The following is a 22,432-nucleotide window of genomic DNA, read 5'->3' on the forward strand; positions in this document are numbered from 1 at the left end:
GGAAAGGGTGAGGAAAGAAGGGACAATACACATTGTATTTCTACATGACGGAGTTATAGCAAGAGATGGATAACATAATGGGCACCTAAAAAATAAAAGTGTGTTATTCCATGGCAACACGCGGGCATTCAGCTAGTAGTCACTAGATGTACGATATCTATACACCTTGTATTCTAAAACGAAGGGACTTTTTAGCACGCATATGGCATTACTAAACTTGTTCTAAAAGGAAACCTACAAGCCATGTAAATTAGTTTCACAAGACGGCTCGCACCACCCAAAATTACATTCGCTATACGGTAATTAACTCCTCACAAAGAAAAGGGAAAAACTTTGGCGAGACTAGGCTTTGCACCCCACAAAAGAATTCTCTTGGAACACAATCTTACAAACAACGGTCATCCCACCATCTAGTTTAAGTAAAGAAAAGCTACCGCTTCCCTACCCATGATGTATACACCGACCGCACCACATGTACATAGGCTACTTGACACAAATCTGCATTTAACATGATGAATAATCGGTGGCCATGGAGTTACAAAGACATGATTCGTTGAGCATCCATGGCTATGCGTTGTTGTAACGTTAGACTTCTGAATGCAGACAGACAATGTCTGGAAGGCAGAATGCTTCCTATGGAAGGATTCAGGCAAATTCAAGCCTCTTTTCTGGCTATCCTGTGAAACAGTAAAAGGTGGTGTTAGATATGGTCTTTTCAGAATGGTAAGATGACACAGGAGATTTCATTGTGTTAAAAAAGAACATGTGAGATTTCCAGACCTGAAGCAATAGATTCCAAGAGCATCCTTGATTTCATGACAAACCGAAATGGCGAGATGCATGTAAAGACCCACTGTTACAAATAAACAAGACATGAGATGGTTGGACATTTATATATGTCACTTAGGTTGCAAGAAAGATGCAAAGCTATTCAGCTGAGACGGACATCTCAAACTAAATGTTGGAGTGCGGTACTTCACCTGAGGTTGCACAATACAGAAGAATAACCAAAAGCTCATCAACCAAAGGAGTCCTGTCAATAAAAATGATGCATCGTTTAGCTTAACTGCACAAAGGTACAGTTCCAATTTAGCAATACTAGGCGCGGCAAGCATAAAGAAACTTACCCGTCGTTAATCTTTGCGGTGAGAGCATTTGCGATAGCAAAAGGAAGAAACACCAGAGCCTGAAATAAGAGATATTTAGTCATTATTTTGAATTATTCTTACACTTTGTATGTAGCAGAGCGAAAACATGCACTACACAACATAGACATACCATGCACATTCCTGTTTTTAGACCTTTGGGCTCGTCACACAAATGAGCAAGTATCATCCTTCCCTGTCCACGCATGGCAAGTTCATTTATATTATGGAAAAATAGTAGCAATTCCAGAAAAAATTAAGAATGATCATAGTTTAGTTTATGTGCTATGCATGCCACTTTCAAGTCAATCGATGAAACCCATTAGATGCAATAGCACAAATAACATGGAGGAACTGAGTGCCATTAGATGCTTATTCAGAAAATGGAGCGCCACTGCATGCAGCACAGAACATGAGTTCAATCTGCGAGTCTATGTTAGTTGTAAGGTGATTTGCTTGCCCATGTGTCATATCCAAGTCATTATGTGCTTTTGCCATGAATTCCATATGTCCAGGTGGATAACGGAACTATCCAGTTTCCCAGAGATAACTCGACTTACACACCATCTGTCAACATTTCTGAGTCAATAATTTCTGAGTCAATAATCTCAAATCACAGAATCGGAGTCTTGAAAGCAATAAGTTTTAGATTAAGTGATACTAGATCATATCTACACGAATCAATAATTTAGAAAAAAATTATGTTGAAATCAGAATTATACCGAAAGCAATAAGCTTCAGAATAACCGGAACTACCAAGATAACAGCACTAGGACAATCATTTCGTCTGGACGTTTGATGCTTGGTCAGTTCAGAGTTAAATCCATGGCAAGTGAAAAAAAAGGTATCGCCTGCTCTTTGGAAGGCAGTCGATCTGTGGTGCACTGGATCAACATCTAGAAGTAAAAAAGACATCCAACATGCAAATAATATGAAGCTTGTGAACCCTAACATTTTTTCCTTCTTTTCGCAATGCATAATTATACATGCAACATACTGTGTTTTAGAAGGAAAAGTAGACAGACACCGTGCGATTTAGCAGGAAGCCAGGAACCAATATCGTAAATATGAAAGCACATTATTCAATATTACAAACTACTCAGCAAGTCAGGGTCAAGGAACCCAACAACAAAAAAGGAACTTACAACCAAATATCCAAAAGCAGAACCAGTTCCAATCACAAGCAGATGTGGCTGGTTCTTCATGATATCTGAAGGAGAGAGATAACACCTACACAGCAAGATAAATAAAACTAGTATTACATTCAGCGAGTTATATTTTGTACGATAAACAATGAATAGACTTTCTGATCCCATACCAGACAGCAACTCCAGCTAACAGCGCAATAAATGGAAGGAGCTGCAGCCCAAATGTAAAATACAAGCATTAGAATGTGCATGGAATGTAAGAAGATAAACAGGGTTTCAGCCTTCCAGGTTGAATTGAATATTTAAATAAATAAATAATCACATGGAACTTGAACTGTTCGAATGCAGAATATTTGTAAGAGCTGCACCTGTCCAAGATAAAATAATAGCTACAAAATTAAACCCAACAGCTAAGACCAGACTTTGCCATTTTAGATGCTCTAGTTATAAGCTTTGGGGCGAACTAGGTGTTTATACAACATTATGCATTTGTAATTTTGTTGTCCAAAGACATACAAGCTTTTGTGTATATTTTATCTATAAAATTTCATCGTCAGGGCCTCTCCTACAGTTTCTGGTAAAAATACAAGCTTGATGATAACAAAGAGTATTCATATGCACATATACGCAAACTCAAAACTATACATATCAAATATTCAAATCATTGCTTGCTTCTTGAAGTTCAAATGGATGGATGGACTAGAGTTTTCAAAAGCACTCTAGTCCAGGAATATACAACCTAAAAGATTACAAGCTTTTAAGTATTGTACATACAGGAAATTCCAAAAACTTACCATTGCTAATGCTAATTCCATGCTCCCTTTCCGTGCATCAACTACTTTTTGGACATTACCAATACTGCATGACAGGAGAATCAGTGATGTGTAAGCAAGAAATATCAGTAAGACATGCAGCACATGATTATTGGCTTATTGCATTGGAAAGTGTTTAGTGGACATGCGGTAAATGCCACAAACAAATCACTTGCAAGGGAACTGGTTCGTGAAACATGAAGATTCAAATATTTGCAAGCAATTTCATAGAAGTTTTGGGTATTTTTTTTCGAGAAAACGCAAAGGACCTTTGCATTTCATTTCATGGAAAAGGTAGAACAATCCTCCTAGGAGGTGAGCAGTACAAAGAAAAGCACAAAATCAGTGGACATCCCAGGTTGTGGGCAGAACAACCCGAAGTCCCTGGGCTCCTGCTTTAGCCCAACACCGGGCCTCGTCCTTGATCCTATCCACTAGGGATTCGATGGATGGCGTGGCGTTGTCGAAGACACACGCGTTCCTGTGCTTCCATAGCATCCAGGGCACAAGCAACGCGATGGATTTGAGGGCCTTCCGATGCGCCGGCGGCGCGAGCTCTTTCGCGCTCAGCCACCACTCCGTGACCGTGTGCTCCTGATCGGGGATTTGGACCGGAATATGCAACCAATCAAGGACAAGGTGCCAGGTCTGACGTGCAAAGGGGCATGTCAGCAGCAGGTGCTGGATAGTTTCCAAGGCCTGGTCGCAGAGGAGGCATCGAGGGTGATGCTGCAAGCCACGTCGCGCAAGCCTTTCAGCGGTCCAGCAGCGATCCTGGGCGGCGAGCCAATGGAAAAATTTTACCCGTGGAGGCGCCCAGCTCTTCCATACCAGCTTCCAAGAATGGCTCCGTGTGGATCCCTGAAAACTGGCCGCATAACACGAGCGCGCCGAGTAGATGCCATTGGTGGTCCACCTCCAGAGCAGGCGATCCGGCTCGTTCGTCAGGATGGTGTGGCACACAGCCTGCCATAGCAGCAGGTATTGTCCGATCTCGTGCAGACCCAGGACCCCTTGTATATCATGTGCCCAAGAGTTACCTGCCAGCCCTTCTGCCACCGTCCTGGCCTTGCGTCGACGTTTGGGAATGCATTGGTAGAGTAGGGGAGCTATCTCACCTACAGACTGCCCGCCAATCCAGCAATCTTCCCAAAAAAGCGGCGTCGAGCCATTTCCAATGATCATGGTAGTGGAGGCGAAGAAGAGCGCGCGCTCCTCGTGTGAGAACTGCAGATCGAGACCTTGCCAAGCATGGTCCGGATCGACGCGGGCGAACCACAGCCATCGCAACCGTAGCGCGAGACCAGCGCGCTCCAGGTCTCGGACTCCCAGCCCACCATACGCGACAGGTCGGCACACACGGCTCCAGTTGACATGGCAATGGCCACCGCTGGCCACGGCCCGCCCAGCCCACAAGAAGCCTCGTTGGATCTTCGCCAATTGTTTGAGCGTCTTCTTTGGGGGAGCGAACGCGAGCAGCTGGTGCACTGGTATTGCGTTGAGGACTGATTTGACAAGGGCAAGACGCCCGGCTTTGTTCATGAGCCACGCCTTCCAGGTAGGAAGCCGGGCAGCCACCGTATCGACGAGGGGCTGCAACTGGGCGGCGGAAGGCCGTCGCATCGACAACGGGATGCCCAGGTAAGTGATGGGAAGCTGCACCACCGGGCAACCCAATTGGGCGATCACCTCGTGTTCCTGCATGCACGGTGGCAGATCTCTTCGCATAGTTAACCTGCAGCCCGCTCGCTTTGCCGAACAGGGTCAAGATACCCTTGATGGCAGCAACGTCCTCCGGCGTGGCATGACAGAATAGCATCACATCGTCAGCATAGAGGGAGATCGCCGGGATCGGGCGTCGGGGATGCAACTACTGCAGTATGCCGGCATTGAGCGCGCGGCGCATCAGCCGCCCAAGCGTGTCCACAGCGAGAACAAACAGCTGGGGGGACATGGAGTCGCCCTGTCGCAGGCCCGAGCGGTGCCAGATCGGGGGGCCCGACTCGCCGTTCATCATGACACGGGTGCTGGACGTCAATAACAGGATCGCAAGCCATTCCCGAAATCTGTCCCCGAACCCATATTGGCGCAAAACCTCAAAGAGGAATGTCCAAGATATGGAGTCAAAGGCGCGCGTGAGGTCGAGCTTGAGCATGATCCGCGGAGCCCCGAGTTGGTGCAGCATTTTGAGAGATTGCCTCACGAGGATGAAGTTATCATGGAGGCTCCGGCCGGTGATGAACGCGTTCTGGTTGCGACTGACCAAGCTATCCAATCTGGGGGCAAGCCGCAGAGACAGGACCTTGGTGAATATCTTGGCCACGATATGAATCAAGCAGATCTGGCGATAGTCACGAAGCTGCTGGGCGTCGGCGCGCTTGGGCAGTAGGGTCATGAGGGTTTGGTTGAGCTTGCCAAAACCACGGCCCCGCATCTCGAACAGCTGCTGGAAGACATCCATAAGGTCCTGTCGAACGATGGTCCAGCAAGCTCGCAGAAACTCCGCGGTGAAGCCGTCAGGCCCCGGTGCCTTGCGAGCGGGGAGGCGCTTGATCGCGTCCCATACCTCCTCCACGCTGAAGGGAGCGTCCAGGCTCGCCAGATCGCAAGGCTCAATGAGCCCCTCCAAGTTGAGCGTAAGGTCGCGGTCGACGGCCGTGCCCAGGATCTCGCCAAAGTGCTCAAAAGCAGCCTGCGCCATCGCGTCCTGGTCGGTGACCGTGTGCCCATCCACGGCCAAGCTAAAGATCCGGTTCTTCTGACGACGAAAGGAGCATTGCCGGTGGAAGAATCCCGTGCTAGCGTCGCCTTCCTTGAGCGTGGCGATGCGGGCGCGCTGTCTGGCGATGGTGCGTTCCAACGAAGCGAGGCCAAGGTACGAGACCTTGAGGCGCTTTCGCAGCCAATCCTCCTCCTAAGTGAGAGCTCGATCCTCCTGGGCCTTGTCAAAGCGCGATATGAGCTCCCGAGAGATGGCCAACTTGTCGCGGATACTGCCTGTCGTCTTGGCACTCCAGCTGGTAAGCCTGCGCGCCGTGGCCTGGAAGCGCAACATCAATCGATTGAAGGGGTCCGGGTCATGGACCGAGCCCCAAGCCGCAGCCACCGTGTCGTGGAACCCATCAAGCCTCAACCAAAAGTCCTCAAAATGAAATCGTCTATGCGCCGTGGGCATGGGGGAGCAGTCCAGCAGCAGGGGGAGTGGTCCGAGATGACCGTCGCAAGGCAGCGAAGGTGACATTCGCCATGTGCATCCTCCCAGTCCGAGGTGCAGAGCACACGGTCCAGGTGCACAAGAGTGGGAGGGGACTGCCCGTTGAGGTAGACCTCCTTAAGCGCAAGGTCATTGACGAGGCGGCGGAATCTGCCCATCATACGACGATTTAAGTTGCCGTTGTTCTTGTCCTCGTCGCGCAGGATGAGGTTGAAGTCTCCGCAAAGCATCCATGGCCCGGGACAGGCCACACGAATCTCCCGCAGCTCAAGCAAGAACGCAATTTTGTCCGCGTCGTCTTGAGGTCCATACACGACAGAGAGCCACCAAGGGGTGCCCGAGGCCGTGGCCACTCTGGCCGAGAGGGCATTCGTGGTGAACAACGGGTCCGTGATGGTCACGGCCCTGCTCTTCCAAGCCAGTAAGATGCCGCCCCGTGTGCCAAGAGCTGGGAGGTATGTGTAGTCATCGAACTCTGAACCGAGGGTGTCAAGAACAACAGACGAACAAAGTAACTCCATCTTAGTTTCCTGCAAGCATACAATGGAGCGGTGGTGTCCAACAGTGAGCGAATGGCTGTGCGCCGGCTCCGCGAATTCAGACCGCGCACATTCCATACAGCAATCTTAAGGCCGTGATCCATGGACAGTGGATCGACGGGGAGCGGGCAGGTGCTGCCTAGGTTGTGCAGGTGACCTCGACACGTGCTGGCGCGATCGGCAGGCTGGATAGACATGCTGGGATCTCGCGATCGACCAGCGCGGCCATGGCCTTGAGCACCTCAAGCGGGATGGGCATCGCAAACATGCCGTCGTAGGCCTTCATCTCGGCGGGGGTGATCTTCTGATTCGTCCCAATGATCCCCAGGGTGCGCAGGATTTGGACCTGCGCACGTCTCTCGGCTGTGGGTGGTGGCGCTGCCGGGTGGGCAGAGGCAGCCGAGCGGCCGCGACGGGGGGAGAAGTTCAGGGGCCTGCGCGGCCTCCTCCCAGGCGTCGGCAGGGCCGCAGCGATGTGCTTGGTGGCGGCGGCCACAAATTCCCCCAGCGTTAGGGAACTTGGCGCAGCGGGACGAGCACGGGATCGACGCATGGTGATCGGCGGGAATGCGAAGCGCTCGGCAGCAGGCAGATTCGTCCCCTGTTGGGCACGCGCAAGCGTGCAGGCCTCCATGTTGGGTCCCGTTGCGGTGATTGGGGTTTGTGGCCTCTGCAGAATAGTCACCTGGGGCGAGAGCCCAGGGTCCTCGATGGGCTGGGCCTGGGGCGGTAGAGAGGCCCTAGCCTGGGGAGCTGGGCACGAGGTGGGGCGCTCCTCTCCTCCAACCACGGCGCGCGCATGGGGCCCGGAGGACCGGTCAGCGGGGACAAGGCCATCATCAGGTGGGAGGGCAGGCGAGACGCCACTTTGCCCCGACAAGCCGGCCGGCACAGGCTGTGAGGCTGGTCCCACGCGCATATCGGGCAGTTCCCGACAATTCCTCGGATCAGAAGCGACAGACACAGGGCCCACGCTATCTGCCTCGGGGGCATCCGATGGTGCGAGATTCAAATCTCGGGATCCTTCCGGAGTGTTCACCACTAATGGGGGCGTGCCACTTGGCCCGTGGCCTGGCTCCACGCTGGGGATTGGAGCAGCCGAGGGGCCACCGACAGGCGTCCTTCGCGCATCTCCGTCATCTCCTGTAGCGACAGAGGCTCTGCCCGTCTGTGCTACCGCCAAAGCTTGCTTTGGCTTTCTTTTGCGCCTCCCTTTTCTGGCGCGGCCACGCATGTTGGTGGGGCCATGCTGATCGTGCTGCTGCTCCAGCTGACCACGCAGACCAGGCCAGGGCCCCATGGCGCAGCCGCGACGGCGTACGAACGGCGGCGCAGCCGCGGAGGGCGGCGCGGGCCATGCGGACACGACAAACAGGCCATCGATGCGCGCAGCGCGGTTCCCGGCCCGCCACCCCAGGGAGTCGACGGCCATGCCATCAGCCCGGCCGGCCGGCGGCTCCTCCGTGCGTCGACGTTTGCGGCCGCGGCGACGCGCACGGCCTGGGCCCCTGCCACGAGCTGGGTCATCGCCATCATCGGCGCCACCGCCTGCCGGTCCGTCGCCAGCGCCAGCCCGAGGAGCTGGGGCGCCGTTCCCCTCCGCACGGGCCAGCGCGATGAAAATCGGGTAGGTGAGGGTCCGGATGGTAGGCGCCTCCGAGCCCACGCGCGCGGGGATCTGTTCCACGATTTTCAGGACGGCGACGCGACGGATGTTGGCAGGATCATGCGTGCGCCCCGCCAACCGGAAGACGGCCATGTCAGCCCTGGAACACGTGCCGGGGTGGAGTCTCTCGATCCAGCAGCTCTCCCCAAGAATATGCTCGGCCGTCGAGAGGTGCCATGCCTGAGCAAGGATGCCCCGGAGCTCAAGCTCGACGCGATACTTGAACTGGCCGGAGCCTGCATGAGACAGCTTGCTCCAAGGTCGCACGGAGAGGGAGAACCGCGGGGAGCGGATGAAGTGATCACCATTGAGGCGATCCATGGTCGAGAGCGAGTTGAAGAGGATCAAAAAATCTTCGGGGTGACGGGCGTGAACCGTGAAGTCACCGTCGACGAGCTCGAGGAAGAGATGAGCACGTCGGCGACCTCGGCAGCGGACACGAGTAGCCTGTTGCCAGTGATGGAGGCCACCATCGCGCGGGACAGAACCACCTCGGCCTCCTCCATCTCGACCGAGTGCGACATGATGACCCGCACCGGTTCGGGGGCGGGAGCCATGGGAGCGCGGACCACCGGAGCAGCAGGTGGTGGCGGCGGCGATGGCGTTGTGGCCCGAGGCGCAGCCCCACGAGCAGCAGGGCCCGAGCGGCCGGAAGCGGCCCGGGCGTCGCCTCGGCACTGGGCGTCGCAGGCGCGCGACTCGTGGCCGGACTCGAGGCAGCGGCGGCAGCGGACGTCGTTGGTGCAGTCCCGCACACGGTGACGGTGGTCCAAGCAGCGGAAACAGAGGCCGGCGACCTCCTCCGGCGAGGGGCTGCGTCGTCGGGGCTAAGGAGGGGAAGGCGCGGCCTCCTGGCGAGGGCGGCGGCGGCGATTCCGACGCCGCGGAAGCTGGTAGCCGTCCGCGTCGACCTGGACGCCGCCAAGGGCGCGGTGAACCTCGGAGCGGGGGCCGAGGCGGCTCACGACAGGCTGCCTAGCGGTGGCAGCGGCACGAGCGGGGGCTGGGAGCGCAAGCGGCGTGGGAACGGCCGGCGGAGAGCGTGTGACATCGTTGTACGAGTGCGTCGAGGACTCGCCCTCCGAGTCGGACCAGCGGCCGCCAAGGGACACGCGGTCGTCGGAGGGGGTCGCCCGGCGGTCGACAGGGTCAGCACTGGAGGTCGCCATTGCCAGGGGGGGAGGAGGGAGGTGGGAGGGCTACCGGCGGGGATTCCGTTTTGGGTATTAAACACAGAGAAGAATTGCATGACAGGCATAGGAATCAGTCATATGTAACTTCATGTCATGGAGCCATGAAAAAAGTTACTCGGAAAATAAAATACAAAGGAATTTAAACTCACTTGGATCCAACTGTTGGGATTACAGCAAACATGATCATCAGAATCAGCACGATAACATATAAGGGGATTTCTGATACAAGTTAAAGCAACAAATCAGAAACAGTTTCTATTAATGGTCATGTGGAGTACTTGTTTCTGCTAGCAGTCATTATCGAAATAGAGGATAATACACAAAATGAACAAAAAAGGCATTCGCAGTTCCTAAAGTAACATACCTGGAACAAATGGAAGTGGAACCAAACTAATAAGAGGGAGGGATTTTCGAAAATCTTGCGCCCACCATTCAGCACCTAAATTGGGGAGTAGAATTGCTTATCTTAGAAGAATGTAAAAAAAACTACTAAAGAAACAAAAAGCTATTTGAATATCAAGTCTTGCTTAGGTAAATTACCAGTAAAAAAGGTAAAAAGGTGGGAGACATAGATCAGCATCAGGCCTTCCGTTGGTCCATTTATTACAGGAAGAATAAGAGTATTTGTGAAGTAGCTGGCAGCATGGGAAATACAACCGTCAATAAGAGCTTCCAAGAAATTAATGCATTACCAAATGTGAAAAAACAAACATAAAGACAGCAGTATGAGAGTTCTGGAAGCAAATGATGAGCTGACCCCTAAGTTTCTTATGTGAAATTAGTGGTCAGTAGAAGATTCTACAGAAATAGAAGAAATACTATGATAAAGGAAGTGATAAGCAAATGGATGCATGTAATGTGCCAATCTGTTACTCAACTATGACAAAAATTACCTATGAGGTGCCAGTTACACTGGTGTAAGGTCAACACAAGGAGAAAGCAGAGTCTAATATCAGAAACATTATGAGCTAGTTGCTCAAACTCTGGGCTAGATAACTATGCTTTTATGGTTAAAAAAAACCTTTCTGAAATGACTAGATGAGGTTTACCCACATGTAACTCATACATTCGGTTGGCATACACATAAGTTCACACAGAAAAAAAAATCAGTAGTATCATCCCACTAAATCAATCTTCATGCCGCACCAAAAGCTGCAGCATGCAGGGGTCTAAACTCATTATTACAGAAAGAAGAGTGCAAGATTACAATTGAAATGACATTTTTTTTAACATTTCGGACAAAAAAAGAGCATCTTGCTTTGCAGATATCTGGAATATGCTCAGAGAAATTGAGTTCTAAAAGCCTTACTGTTCCCATGTTGCCAGATAAAATGGGACAGCAGCAACCACCCAATAACAGAATGTCAACCTTCCACACATCAAGGTGCTTCCAAGGGCCAAGGCTTCAAACTAACAACAGTATAAGGACGAGCCCAGTCAAGATAAATAAGACAAATATATCTTTAGTGAAAGACGAGGACAAGGTGAAGGCCTCGAATAAAAAAAATCCTTACAGCGCAGGCAAGGGCGTCACATCCTGCCAAATGAAAATTTTGAATAGTGTAAGATTGAGATGTTGAGAGAGAGAGAGAGAGTGAGAGAGAGAGAGAGAGAGAAAGAGCAGGAAAAAAATACCATGATCAAAAAGTTCTCCTAGAGGACTTGATGAGCTGGTGCGCCTTGCTTGTTTACCATCAACGGCATCAAAAGTCTAGCATGCACAATACAATATAGTTGATTAATTCAAACCAGTGAACTAGATGACATGATAATTTCCCGTTTGCTTTGTGCATGTTGATTTACAAGGTGATAATGACAATATACATGTGTTTTTAATAGTTACATCAGTCAGATAAACAAGTTTAGAAACAACATACTTCAAACTCTCACCAACTAATATTTGTTCAATCTTTACAACAAAATAATTCTTCTAGGGGTAAATGTCAGGCTTCATTCTAATCAAGTTCAGAACTGCCCACTAAGAGTGGGTCTTACTCATTCTGCTACCTGAAATAAAGGATTTAAGATAACTGTTCTTCAGTAGTTGGCCTATATAGCTCTAGATTCAACCACTTAGTGAAATTATACTTATATCATTAGGTGGCTATGGGTCCTTTCTTGAAAATCAGCCAGGAATACATAATTGTAATATGAACAACAAAGCAAATTCCTTGTTTACCATAGATTGTACAGGTCATGTCATAGTAAGAAATTAAACCAGCGGATAGGCAAGAAAACAAGAATTACAGAAATTATCACATGGAACACTCTTGCTTAAGCAAAATAATGCTCTTTAGTAACCATACAGGAGAAGCCATAAAGATCAGAACAAGGAAGAGTTATCTATTTGCAATCTCATTCTCAGTTTCACACACCTGGTACAAGAAGAGAAGTATTCCATGGGCAAGATGGACCCACCGAGGGGGAGCCGTGTCAAGGTGGGGTGAATAAATCTGTGAAATTAGAGTCATAAGTGGAAAACAAGACATAACATAAAACGTGGAATGCATCATAAGGTGACAACGTCGAGATATTAACAGCAACATACTACCTCCGTAAACAAATGTAAGACGTTTTAGGTCACTATTTTAGCAGCTCTCCGAAATAAGAAGAAAATAAATTAAGAAAGACACTCACATAGCTAAGCAGCGAAGATGTAAGTAGAAACATAAACCCCATGAGTGTGATCTGAAAATTTGGAAAGGATCACCACAGACTGCTCCAAATGAAATGAACCCAAGGAAGAATTGACAATTTACTGATCAATCTCTTACCATGTTTGGTCTATACGTTGGTCGATACATGCAAATGTGGAAAATTATAAATTAGCTCAAGAGCTCTGATGAAAAGAACAAAAATTGAAAAAAAAAATCTGTTTGCACAAGACTACAAATCTATTTCCTTCAATTATAGAATGTTGATATGTAGCACCAAGAAAGCGCAAGATCTCAGTTCTCTGACTATCCTAACAATGTAGAGACTGTGGCAGCAGAGAAGTATGTGTGTTAACGAGTACCCTTACAGCCAGGACCTAGACAACAGATCTTCAGTGAGGCAGATCAGTGGAGGTTGGCAGGCTCCAAGGAGCTCCAAGCATTGTCCTGCATGCCCCTCGCCCTTGTGGCCACATCTCTAGTCACACTTACCTCCATAGTTTTGTGCCTTTTTCGTTCTTTGTTTTTTCAAGATTTTTTGCCTTTTCCTCATGGTGGTTGTGTAGCTTTTGCACCATTTGGGTGTTCGCCTTCTAATACGAAAGAGGAGTGTTTTGATGCGTGTTCGGGAGAAAATATTAAGTGTAAGATCGATCCTGCTAGTTATTAATCTGTAAGATGAAAACAGGAATATCAAGTTTGATTGTTCTGTCGCCCGTGGTTCAAGCCCAATCACTTGCCCATTGGTCATCTAAGTTAATAAAAAAAACCATAGTATAATTTACAGGTAATGAGGTAAAGAGATGTCACAGTCTACAGTAGGCAGGCATGTAACCACACTTTGTTCAGAATAACTGACATGGCAAACCACTGATGACACCTATAACAAGTTAAAGCAGTAATATACAAACAAATTGTCAATCCTTGCAGTAATATACAAACAAATTGTCAATCCTTGCAGTTTTAAGGAGTTTGTGAAGGCTTCAGTCATATTACCCTGCATCTCGTTGAGTTACTGTGTTTAGAGCAACTGGCATGCAAATCACTGCCTACTGACAGCCTGACGAGTCACAGTAATAGACAAACAAATTGCCAATCCAAACAGTTAGGGAGTTTAAGACGCCACAAGGCTTCAGTGATATTAATCTGCCTCTCATTGAGTTAAGTTCCTGCCTCTCTTCAAACGTTATTTCAAAGCAGGCTTACGATGCGGTCACCCCCGTTCCCCAACCCACAATTCGACCCTCTTGGGCGCATCTACTCTCCAACCACCGACTAAACCACAGCCATCTACTCTAACCAGTAAGTAGAGTAGGGGAGGAGGCGGAAGGGAGAAGGGGGCACTCACGGCATCCAGAGCGGGAAGAGGGTGACGCAGCGGCTCCAGAAGGGCTGCAGCACGTACTTGGCCACCACCGAGTGGTCCTGGCCGCTGTACCTGTAGCGCTTCAGCGTCTCCACGCCGTGCGCGCCGATGTACCCCATCTCCGGCGCGGCGGCGGCGGGCGGGGGGTCGGCAGAGGAGTTTGGGAGGGCTCTGGATGGAAGGCTCGAGACGGCGCTGGATCGCGATGCGATGCGGCGTGAGCCAGTTGTTGGGCTTGGCGAGGCGAGGCGAGATCGGTGAGGCGGAGAGGGAAGCTGGGGATCCGATGGCGTGGCGTGGTGGGATATTCGAGTCGACCCAACACAACGACACGCCGTCAGGTCGGCCAGGGGCCCCACCACTTTTGAGTGCAACGCACGGTTTTTTTTTTTTTTGCAAAGGCGTGGAGCCTTTTCGGGTTCAGGGGTGGCCGCCGCCTGTCCCTCCGGTCTTTTATTGCTGGCCTTTTCGTTCCAGGGAGAAGCACCCGTCAGAAATTCAAACCCTTTTCTCTTCAGCTACGGTTTTCTTAAGAAAATTGCTTTCTCCGATGTTGATGTGCACCTACCAAGCGAAAGATGCGGATACGCGTGTCCGATGCCAAAACCTTCTGAAAACTGTACACGTTAGATCATGTCTCGATGCTTGTTCCCCTATGGCAAAGTGATGGAACCCGGACATGTGAGAGTGGGACATGGTGAAGGGAAATGGTACACAATAGATCATGTGGACGTGCTGCTTTTAGCACAAGATATCATGTTTTCTTTGTGGTTCCCATACAACAGCATTTATGTAAACAAGATGACATGTGTTTCTTGGCCACACAGTTGTGCTATGCTCTCGGTATGATTGTATCTCGCTAAACAATCTGCTACTCTATTATGAGTACGATAAAACTTTTGTGGAATAAATACCTAGTTTTCTCTCATGTACTTGATGCAAAAAAAAAATGATGCATCTATGAAGATCGATAGGGCCATGGATGAATCTGATTGCACGACAACTGGAAACACAGTGTGTCGCATGGTCAAGGCCATGCACAACAACTGACATAGCATGTATCTCGGCTTCCAGTGCATCATTGCAGTAGAACAAGAATCTATAAGGAACCAAGATGATCGTCCCATCATGGTGTCGTAGTATCATACCGGTCACCGTCATACCATCACTTCCCGAGAATGCCGCATCTACTAACGGTGTAACCTGGTCTCTAGGAGGTGGGATTCATGACAAGAGACTTGTTGCACTCGTCGGTTTTGGTCATTCTGGTTCCAACACAAGCGGCATTTTACCCTTTACAATATGCTCAGTCGAGTAAGCTATATGGAAAATACAATGACCCCTTGTGCCCTTCGTGCAAAAACCAAATGCAACCGAGAAGGAAGTTGAACTGTTTATTAGTATTATCATTATCACTATCCAAAAAATGGAATTGGATTGAAATATGTTTGTATGGGAAATGTCAATAGCCCTACCCGATTTTCGAAGAAGGTGCGTCTAGTACACTCGATCGAGTTTGATAGATATATCAAGTTTAACAGACTTGTCGACACCGAGTTTGTTGCTCTCACAAACTTAAAGTCGCCCTCGGGCTTGAGGGCGAATAATGTTTGAGCCGCTGTTCCTAGTGAGTCTACGCCGAGAGGGTGCAACACTGCATGCGGTTCCACGCGCATGTACTCATCATGAAGAGATAATTCGTCATCCTCTTCTTCATTTACATCCAAACGCCATTGACATATCAAATTGACAGGCATGGGTAAATGCCAGATGACGTTTCAGATAGTTTGCTAGGTGTGAAGCGGAGGCGTGCTGAGTCAGCGTCAATAAACAGACATAACGAGTAGAATAGTGTCCCGAATGAGCTACAAAGGGAACATGGATGCTACCGCGAGACCAACAATCACTAGACAAAACTAAAGGCAACCCGCAATTGACTACACTCAGCGACAAAGCAACCGCAAAGTTTAAAAAACATTGGCATTGAAGCCAACTTTTCTTGCCCGGCATAGAGACAACATTACATGGTCAATATGACTTACTCTATCATCCCCTCATACTTGCAATACAACTCTACTCTAAAAAGCACACACACAAACTTCTTTGAAGAATCTTCATTGGCGGATCTAACTCCCAACTATGTTGATTCTCGCATGATGTCATAGAGGTTCGTGTGCGTGTAATGCATCCTAAACATCACTAGAACAATTTGATTCCCCTCACGTGCAACCGATCATCTCACCTGTACCACCTGACTATGAGTCCGGTTGAACTTGACGAAGATGTCAAGGAAGCTCATGGGGCTACCTTCTTGTTTAAAGAGAAAACCCCATTAGCACTCCCATGTGCACCTTTGCATACAATGCCAGCACCTTGAAATGCCAAACGCGTTCGCTTTTGTCCCGATGATACGATCTATCACTATAAAATTGGCAAAGAGTTTCTCGAGAACATCGTCCAGTGGGGTGACGGGCCGCCGATAGTGAAGGCCGACTGTCTAACCTCGTCATCCAAGCATGGGACATGAGTTGCAACCAAGTAACTTGGTAAAGCAGCTGGATAAGCAGGAATAAGAAGAAAAAAATCCGGATACGTGTACAATTTAGCACACACCTGACATGCTACGCTCAATCGCACGCATCTCCTTAGCAACCTCCCTTCGTTTGGCAGACTCAACGACGACCACTTGCAGTTCCTGAATTGTGATGGTGTTCCTTAAGGGCACAACATGCAACACATATGCTTAGCACGGATAATAGTGTCGAATTCCCAACCGATTAACAATTCTTTTGTTGCATGATGGTGTCAGATAAGGCGTCAACATGAAATCATGCATCGAGCGCCTGGCCCTTTTTCTCCCCACGGGAAGTGCTTGGGTTGTTTAGTTAGCACATGCAATTAACTTATGCATTGCAAACTAGGGCACTTCCGCACTTAGATGCATTTTGATTTTATGGTGGTTTTTCTTCTATCACCACAATGTCTGACATTATGGATGCTTTAAGACTGTTAGATGGAAGCGTTTCTACTCCTCGATGAGGAGTCGCGTTGGTTTATATTGATATGAGACAGAACAGCCCCTGTTGTGGCTTACAAGGCAATACCGATCGATCTAGATTCGGTTGTTACAAAGAAGAGGAGATAAGCTACGAGAGAGAGAGAGGATAGAGTTTGTTGAGATTACAATAGGTAGTTCTATCTCTATTTTTAACACCCTCCCTTAATCTCAACTATCCTATATTAAGATTCCTCTTGAACTCCTCAAATGGTTTAATTGACAATGCCTTGGTGAAGCCATCTGCTACCTGATCTTTGAAGGGAATAAATCTGATGTCCAATTTCTTTTCTGCAACCCTTTCTCTCACAAAATGAAAATCAACTTCAATGTGTTTAGTTCTTCCATGGAACACTGGGTTAGCAGAGAGATAGGTGGCTCCCAAATTATCACACCATAAACATGAAATGCGGCGTTGCTTAACACTCAACTCATTAAGTAATGATTCCACCCAAATGATCTCAACAGTTGCATTGGCTAGTGACTTATATTCAGCCTCTGTACTTGATCTTGACAATGTAGCCTGTTTTCTGGCACTCCGAGAAACAAGGTTAGGACCAAAGAATATTGCAAATCCTCCAGTTGACCTCTTGTCAATCACTGCATCCTGCCCAGTCGGCATCAGAAAAGGCACTAACAAGAGTGGAGCTGGATCGTTTAAACTGGAGTCCTAGGCTTACAGTGTATTTTATATACCGTACAATTCTTTTAACAGCTATCCAGTGTACAGTAGTAGGTGCATGTAGATACTGACAAACCTTGTTAACAACAAATGATATATCTAGTCTTGTCAGTGTTAAGTACTGTAAGGCACCCACAGCACTCCTGTACCTTGTGATCTCTTCTTCCTTTAGAGGCTCCCCTTCAAAGGCTGACAATTTTTTTGAAGAGGACAATGGTGTAGGTGAAGGCTTACAATCCTTCATCCTCATGCAGGTCAGAAGCTCAGTAGCATATTTTTCCTGATTCATTACTATGCCATCTGGAATCTTCTTCACCTCAGTGCCCAGGAAGAAGTGTAGATCACCAAGATCTTTCAAGGCAAACTCTGAACTTAAATCATGAAGTAGAGTATGTAGCACTTGATGAAGAACTGGCAACTATAATATCATCAACATATATCAAAACAAATATGACTGTGGTTGCCTTATTGTAGATGAAGAGTGATGTGTCAGCTTTAGATGCAACAAAACCAAGGCACCTTAGCTGAGAGCTTAGCCTTGAATACCACGCTCTTGGTGCCTGTTTTAGGCCATAAAGAGCCTTATCAAGCTTACACACATAGTGGGGTGTTTTCTTGTTTTCGTATCCAGGTGGTTGTCGCATGTAAACCTCCTCTTCCAGAACACCATGCAAAAACGCGTTCTGCACATCTAGCTGTCTCAAGCTCCATCCCCTGGAAACAGCAATAGCTAACACAAGCCTAATGGTTGCAGCTTTAACAACGGGACTAAATGTGTCCTCATAATCCAGCCCATAACGCTGTTTAAAACCTTTTGCGACTAGACGTGCCTTGTACCTGTCAATCGAACCATCTACCTTTTTCTTGATTCTATATACCCACTTACAGTCAATAACATTTTTACCTCACTGCTCAGGTACAAGGTGCCATGTTTTATTTTTCATGAGTGCAGAGTACTCTTCATCCATTGCATTTTTCCACCTTGAATCTCCAAGTGCATCTTCCAATCTAGTTGGCTCTCCTGCAACACATAACATGCCATAGCGTATAGTACCATCTGTTCTAATTTTTGGATTTTTTTATACCTTCTTGAAGACGAGTTGTGACACGCGAGGCTGGCACCGGCTGTAGCTGAGCAGATGAACGCGCCACAGAAGATCCAGATGATGCAGATTCTCTGGATCCACTTTGCGTAGCTGATCCGGACCCTGATTATGTAGCCTCTGGTGTGTTCACGCTGGACTCTGGTGCCGCAGCCCCACGCGATGCAGAAGATCCCGCGGCTATCGCTGTCGCCTGATCCGCACGCGTGGGCAGCCGCAATCCTGAGCCGATCGTGCGAGATCCCGAGCCGACCGTCTCAGGCTGGAGACCGGTCGTGGTGGGCCACCCGCACGTGGGTTGCTGAGCCGGACCACTACCTGGCGATGTGGCATGCTGGCACTGGCCTCTGGTGGGCGCGTGATTCAGGGTTGATCGCTGCGCGCGATCCAAGGACGCCTGATGCTGCGGTGTCGCAGGTTGCTCCGGATCAACCTCGTAGTCTGTGCCTGCCTCTTCTTCCTCCAACACATGCAATATGGGGCCATTTTGTGCCAAATCTTGATCATTTTGAGCACCATTTTCTCCTGTGTTTTCTCCATGACCCTGCACGGGAATAGACGCACCACTAGAACTGATCGAAGTGTCATATTGGTCAGTACAATCGTCGCCCCCTTGCTCAAAATTCCAAAGGTTTGGGGGAAGAAGAAGGATTTCTTTCTTAAGAATGGCTCCAGCGTTAGGATGAAGAGATGCAAAGGGGAAAATGGACTCATCGAAAACAACATCACGGGATATATAAACTCTGCCAGTAGAGACATCTAGGCATTTTACTCCTTTGTGAATGGGACTATACCCCAAGAAAACACACCGTTTGGAATGGAAAGCAAGCTTGCGCGAGTTGTATGGCTGTAGGTTAGGCCAGCATGCACAACCAAAGACACGTAGAGACTTGTAATCTGGACTAGTGCCAAAGAGACGTGTGATAGGGGTCTCAAATTTGATGACTTTGCTAGGGAGCAAGTTGATGAGATATGTGGAAGTTAAGAATGCTTCATCCCAGAATTTTAGTGGCATAGATGCATCTGCGAGTAGAGCTAGGCCTACTTCAACAACATGACGATGTTTTCTTTCTACAGAACCATTCTGCTAGTGCGCATGTGGACATGCAACATGATGAGAAATACCAAGTTGCTGGAAGAAGGAATTCAGTTTCCTCTATTCACCTCCCAAGTCGGTTTGCATGGCAATGATCTTAGTGTCTAGTTTTCTTTCAACAAGATTTTTAAAGTTTGTGAAAACTTGAAACACTTCAGACGGTTTCTTAAGAAGATAGTGTTGGGAAACGTAGTAATTTCAAAAAATTTCCTACGCACACGCAAGATCATGGTGATGCATAGCAACTAGAGGGGAAAGTGTGATCTACGTACCCTTGTAGACCGACAGCGGAAGCGTTAGCACAACGCGGTTGATGTAGTCGTACGTCTTCACGGCCCGACCGATCAAGCACGGAAACTACGGCACCTCCGAGTTTTAGCACACGTTCAGCTCGATGACGATCCCCGGACTCCGATCCAGCAAAGTGTCGGGGAAGAGTTCCGTCAGCACGACGGCGTGGTGACGATCTTGATGTACTACCGCCACAAGGCTTCGCCTAAGCACCGCTACAATATTATCGAGGATTATGGTGGAAGGGGGCACCGCACACGGCTAAGAATATGATCACGTGGATCAACTTGTGTGTCTATGGGGTGCCCCCTGCCCCTGTATATAAAGGAGCAAGGGGGAGGCCGGCCGGCCCTTGTGGGCGCGCCAAGGAGGAGTAGGATTCCTACTCCTAGTTGGAGTAGGTTTCCACCTTTCCTACTCTAACTAGGAGAAGGGGGGAAAAGGGGGGGGAGAGGGGAAGGAAGGGAGAGAGGGGCCGCGCCCCAAACCCCTTGTCCAATTCGGACTGGGCTTGGGAGGGGCGCGCCCCACCTCCTGTTCCTTTCCACTAAGGCCCATTAAGGCCCATTGTTTCTTCCTCGTATTCCCGTAACTCCCCGGTACCTCCGAAAATACCCGAATCACTCAGAACCTTTCCGATGTCCGAATATAGTCGTCCAATATATCGATCTTTACGTCTCGACCATTTCGAGACTCCTCGTCATGTTCCCGATCTCATCCGGGACTCCGAACTCCTTCGGTACATCAAAACTCGTAAACACATAATATAACTGTCATCGAAACCTTAAGCGTGCGGACCCTACGGGTTCGAGAACAATGTAGACATGACCGAGACACGTCTCCGGTCAATAACCAATAGCGGAACCTGGATGCTCATATTGGCTCCCACATATTCTACGAAGATCTTTATCGGTCAGACCGCATAACAACATACGTTGTTCCCTTTGTTATCGGTATGTTACTTGCCCGAGATTCGATCATCGGTATTTTAATACTTAGTTCAATCTCGTTACCGGCAAGTCTCTTTACTCGTTCCGTAATACATCATCTCACAACTAACTCATTAGTTGCAATGCTTGCAAGGCTTATGTGATGTGCATTACCGAGAGGGCCCAGAGACACCTCTCCGACAATCGGAGTGACAAATCCTAATCTCGAAATACGCCAATCCAACATGTACCTTTGGAGACACCTGTAGAGCTCCTTTATAATCACCCAGTTACGTTGTGACGTTTGGTAGCACACAAAGTGTTCCTCCGGCAAACGGGAGTTGCATAATCTCATAGTCATAGGAACATGTATAAGTCATGAAGAAAGCAACAGCAACATACTAAACGATCGAGTGCTAAGCTAATGGAATGGGTCATGTCAATCACATCATTCTCCTAATGATGTGATCCCGTTAATCAAATAACAACTCTTTTGTTTATGGTTAGGAAACATAACCATCTTCGATTAACGAGCTAGTCAAGTAGATGCATACTAGTGACACTCTGTTTGTCTATGTATTCATACATGTATTATGTTTCCGGTTAATACAATTCTAGCATGAATAATAAACATTTATCATGACATAAGGAAATAAATAATAACTTTATTATTGCCTCTAGGGCATATTTCCTTCAGATAGATCCATGTAAACTTGCTATAATCATCAATAAAGCTTACATAGTATGAGTATCTACCGACCGAAGTAGGAGCTGGCTCCTAAACATCTGAGAAAACTAGTTGTAAGGGTGCAGTAGATATGCTAGTAGATACAATGTATGGCAGTTGATGGCTTTTAGCCTGTTGACACGGATCACAAACCGACTCACTAATCTCATGAGAGAAGGGAAGTTTATTCTTGCTAAGAACAAATCTAACAATGACTGATGAAGGATGACCTAATCTACTATGCCACTTGGATGATGAAGGCTTGACAGCGACAAACAGTTGTTTATTCGATGATGATGACGAAGATATAAGTGGGTAGAGACCTCCCACGCACTTGCCCCTAAGCAGGATTCTCCTCGTGTCCAAGTCCTTTACCAAAAAGAAATAAGGGTAAAATTCAATAAGGACACGATTACCTAAAGTAAATCGATGAACAGAGAGAAGATTTTATGAGGCTTCAGGGACATGAAGAACTTTGTCTAGATGCAAGGTTTTTTTAGGGGTTTTAACGATTGAATGACCAATGTGAGCAACTTTCATACCAGAACCGCTCGCGGTGCGCACTTGATCATGTCCATGGTACTTCTCCTTGAACGTCAACTTGTCCAGCTCGTCGGTGATGTGATGTGAAGCACCGGTATCTGCATACAAGTTCGTGTCGACACCATAGGAGTTGGTCACCATGTTTGCACTCTTCTCCTCGGGCTCATCTTCATCATACCTATGCCAGCAATCACGAGGACCTCCTGGGTGATGTTTGTAGTAGATTTGACACTCTGGATAGTCATGTTCCTGCTGCTGCCGTTGTTGTT

At 48.3% G+C, this 22,432-nt stretch overlaps 1 protein-coding gene across 1 annotated transcript; it reads right to left on the minus strand.

Annotated features, from left to right (window-relative positions):
* Positions 1 to 188: 188 nt before the first annotated feature.
* On the minus strand, positions 189 to 14,030 carry LOC119328822 (choline/ethanolaminephosphotransferase 1-like). Its single transcript, XM_037601814.1, has 18 exons — positions 13,720 to 14,030; positions 12,492 to 12,501; positions 12,355 to 12,405; positions 12,093 to 12,170; positions 11,353 to 11,428; positions 11,232 to 11,254; positions 11,027 to 11,127; positions 10,258 to 10,352; positions 10,082 to 10,156; positions 9,867 to 9,936; positions 3,088 to 3,151; positions 2,464 to 2,504; positions 2,291 to 2,375; positions 1,279 to 1,341; positions 1,128 to 1,186; positions 981 to 1,033; positions 781 to 853; positions 189 to 677 (listed from the first exon to the last, which is right to left on the minus strand). The coding sequence occupies exons 1-18, from the start codon at positions 13,854 to 13,856 to the stop codon at positions 656 to 658; spliced, it is 1,176 nt and encodes a 391-aa protein (XP_037457711.1). The 5' UTR covers positions 13,857 to 14,030; the 3' UTR covers positions 189 to 655.
* Between the last annotated feature and the right edge of the window lie 8,402 nt (positions 14,031 to 22,432).

The sequence above is a fragment of the Triticum dicoccoides genome, chromosome 7A (genome assembly GCF_002162155.2).
Source record: "Triticum dicoccoides isolate Atlit2015 ecotype Zavitan chromosome 7A, WEW_v2.0, whole genome shotgun sequence".
Taxonomy (NCBI): domain Eukaryota; kingdom Viridiplantae; phylum Streptophyta; class Magnoliopsida; order Poales; family Poaceae; genus Triticum; species Triticum dicoccoides.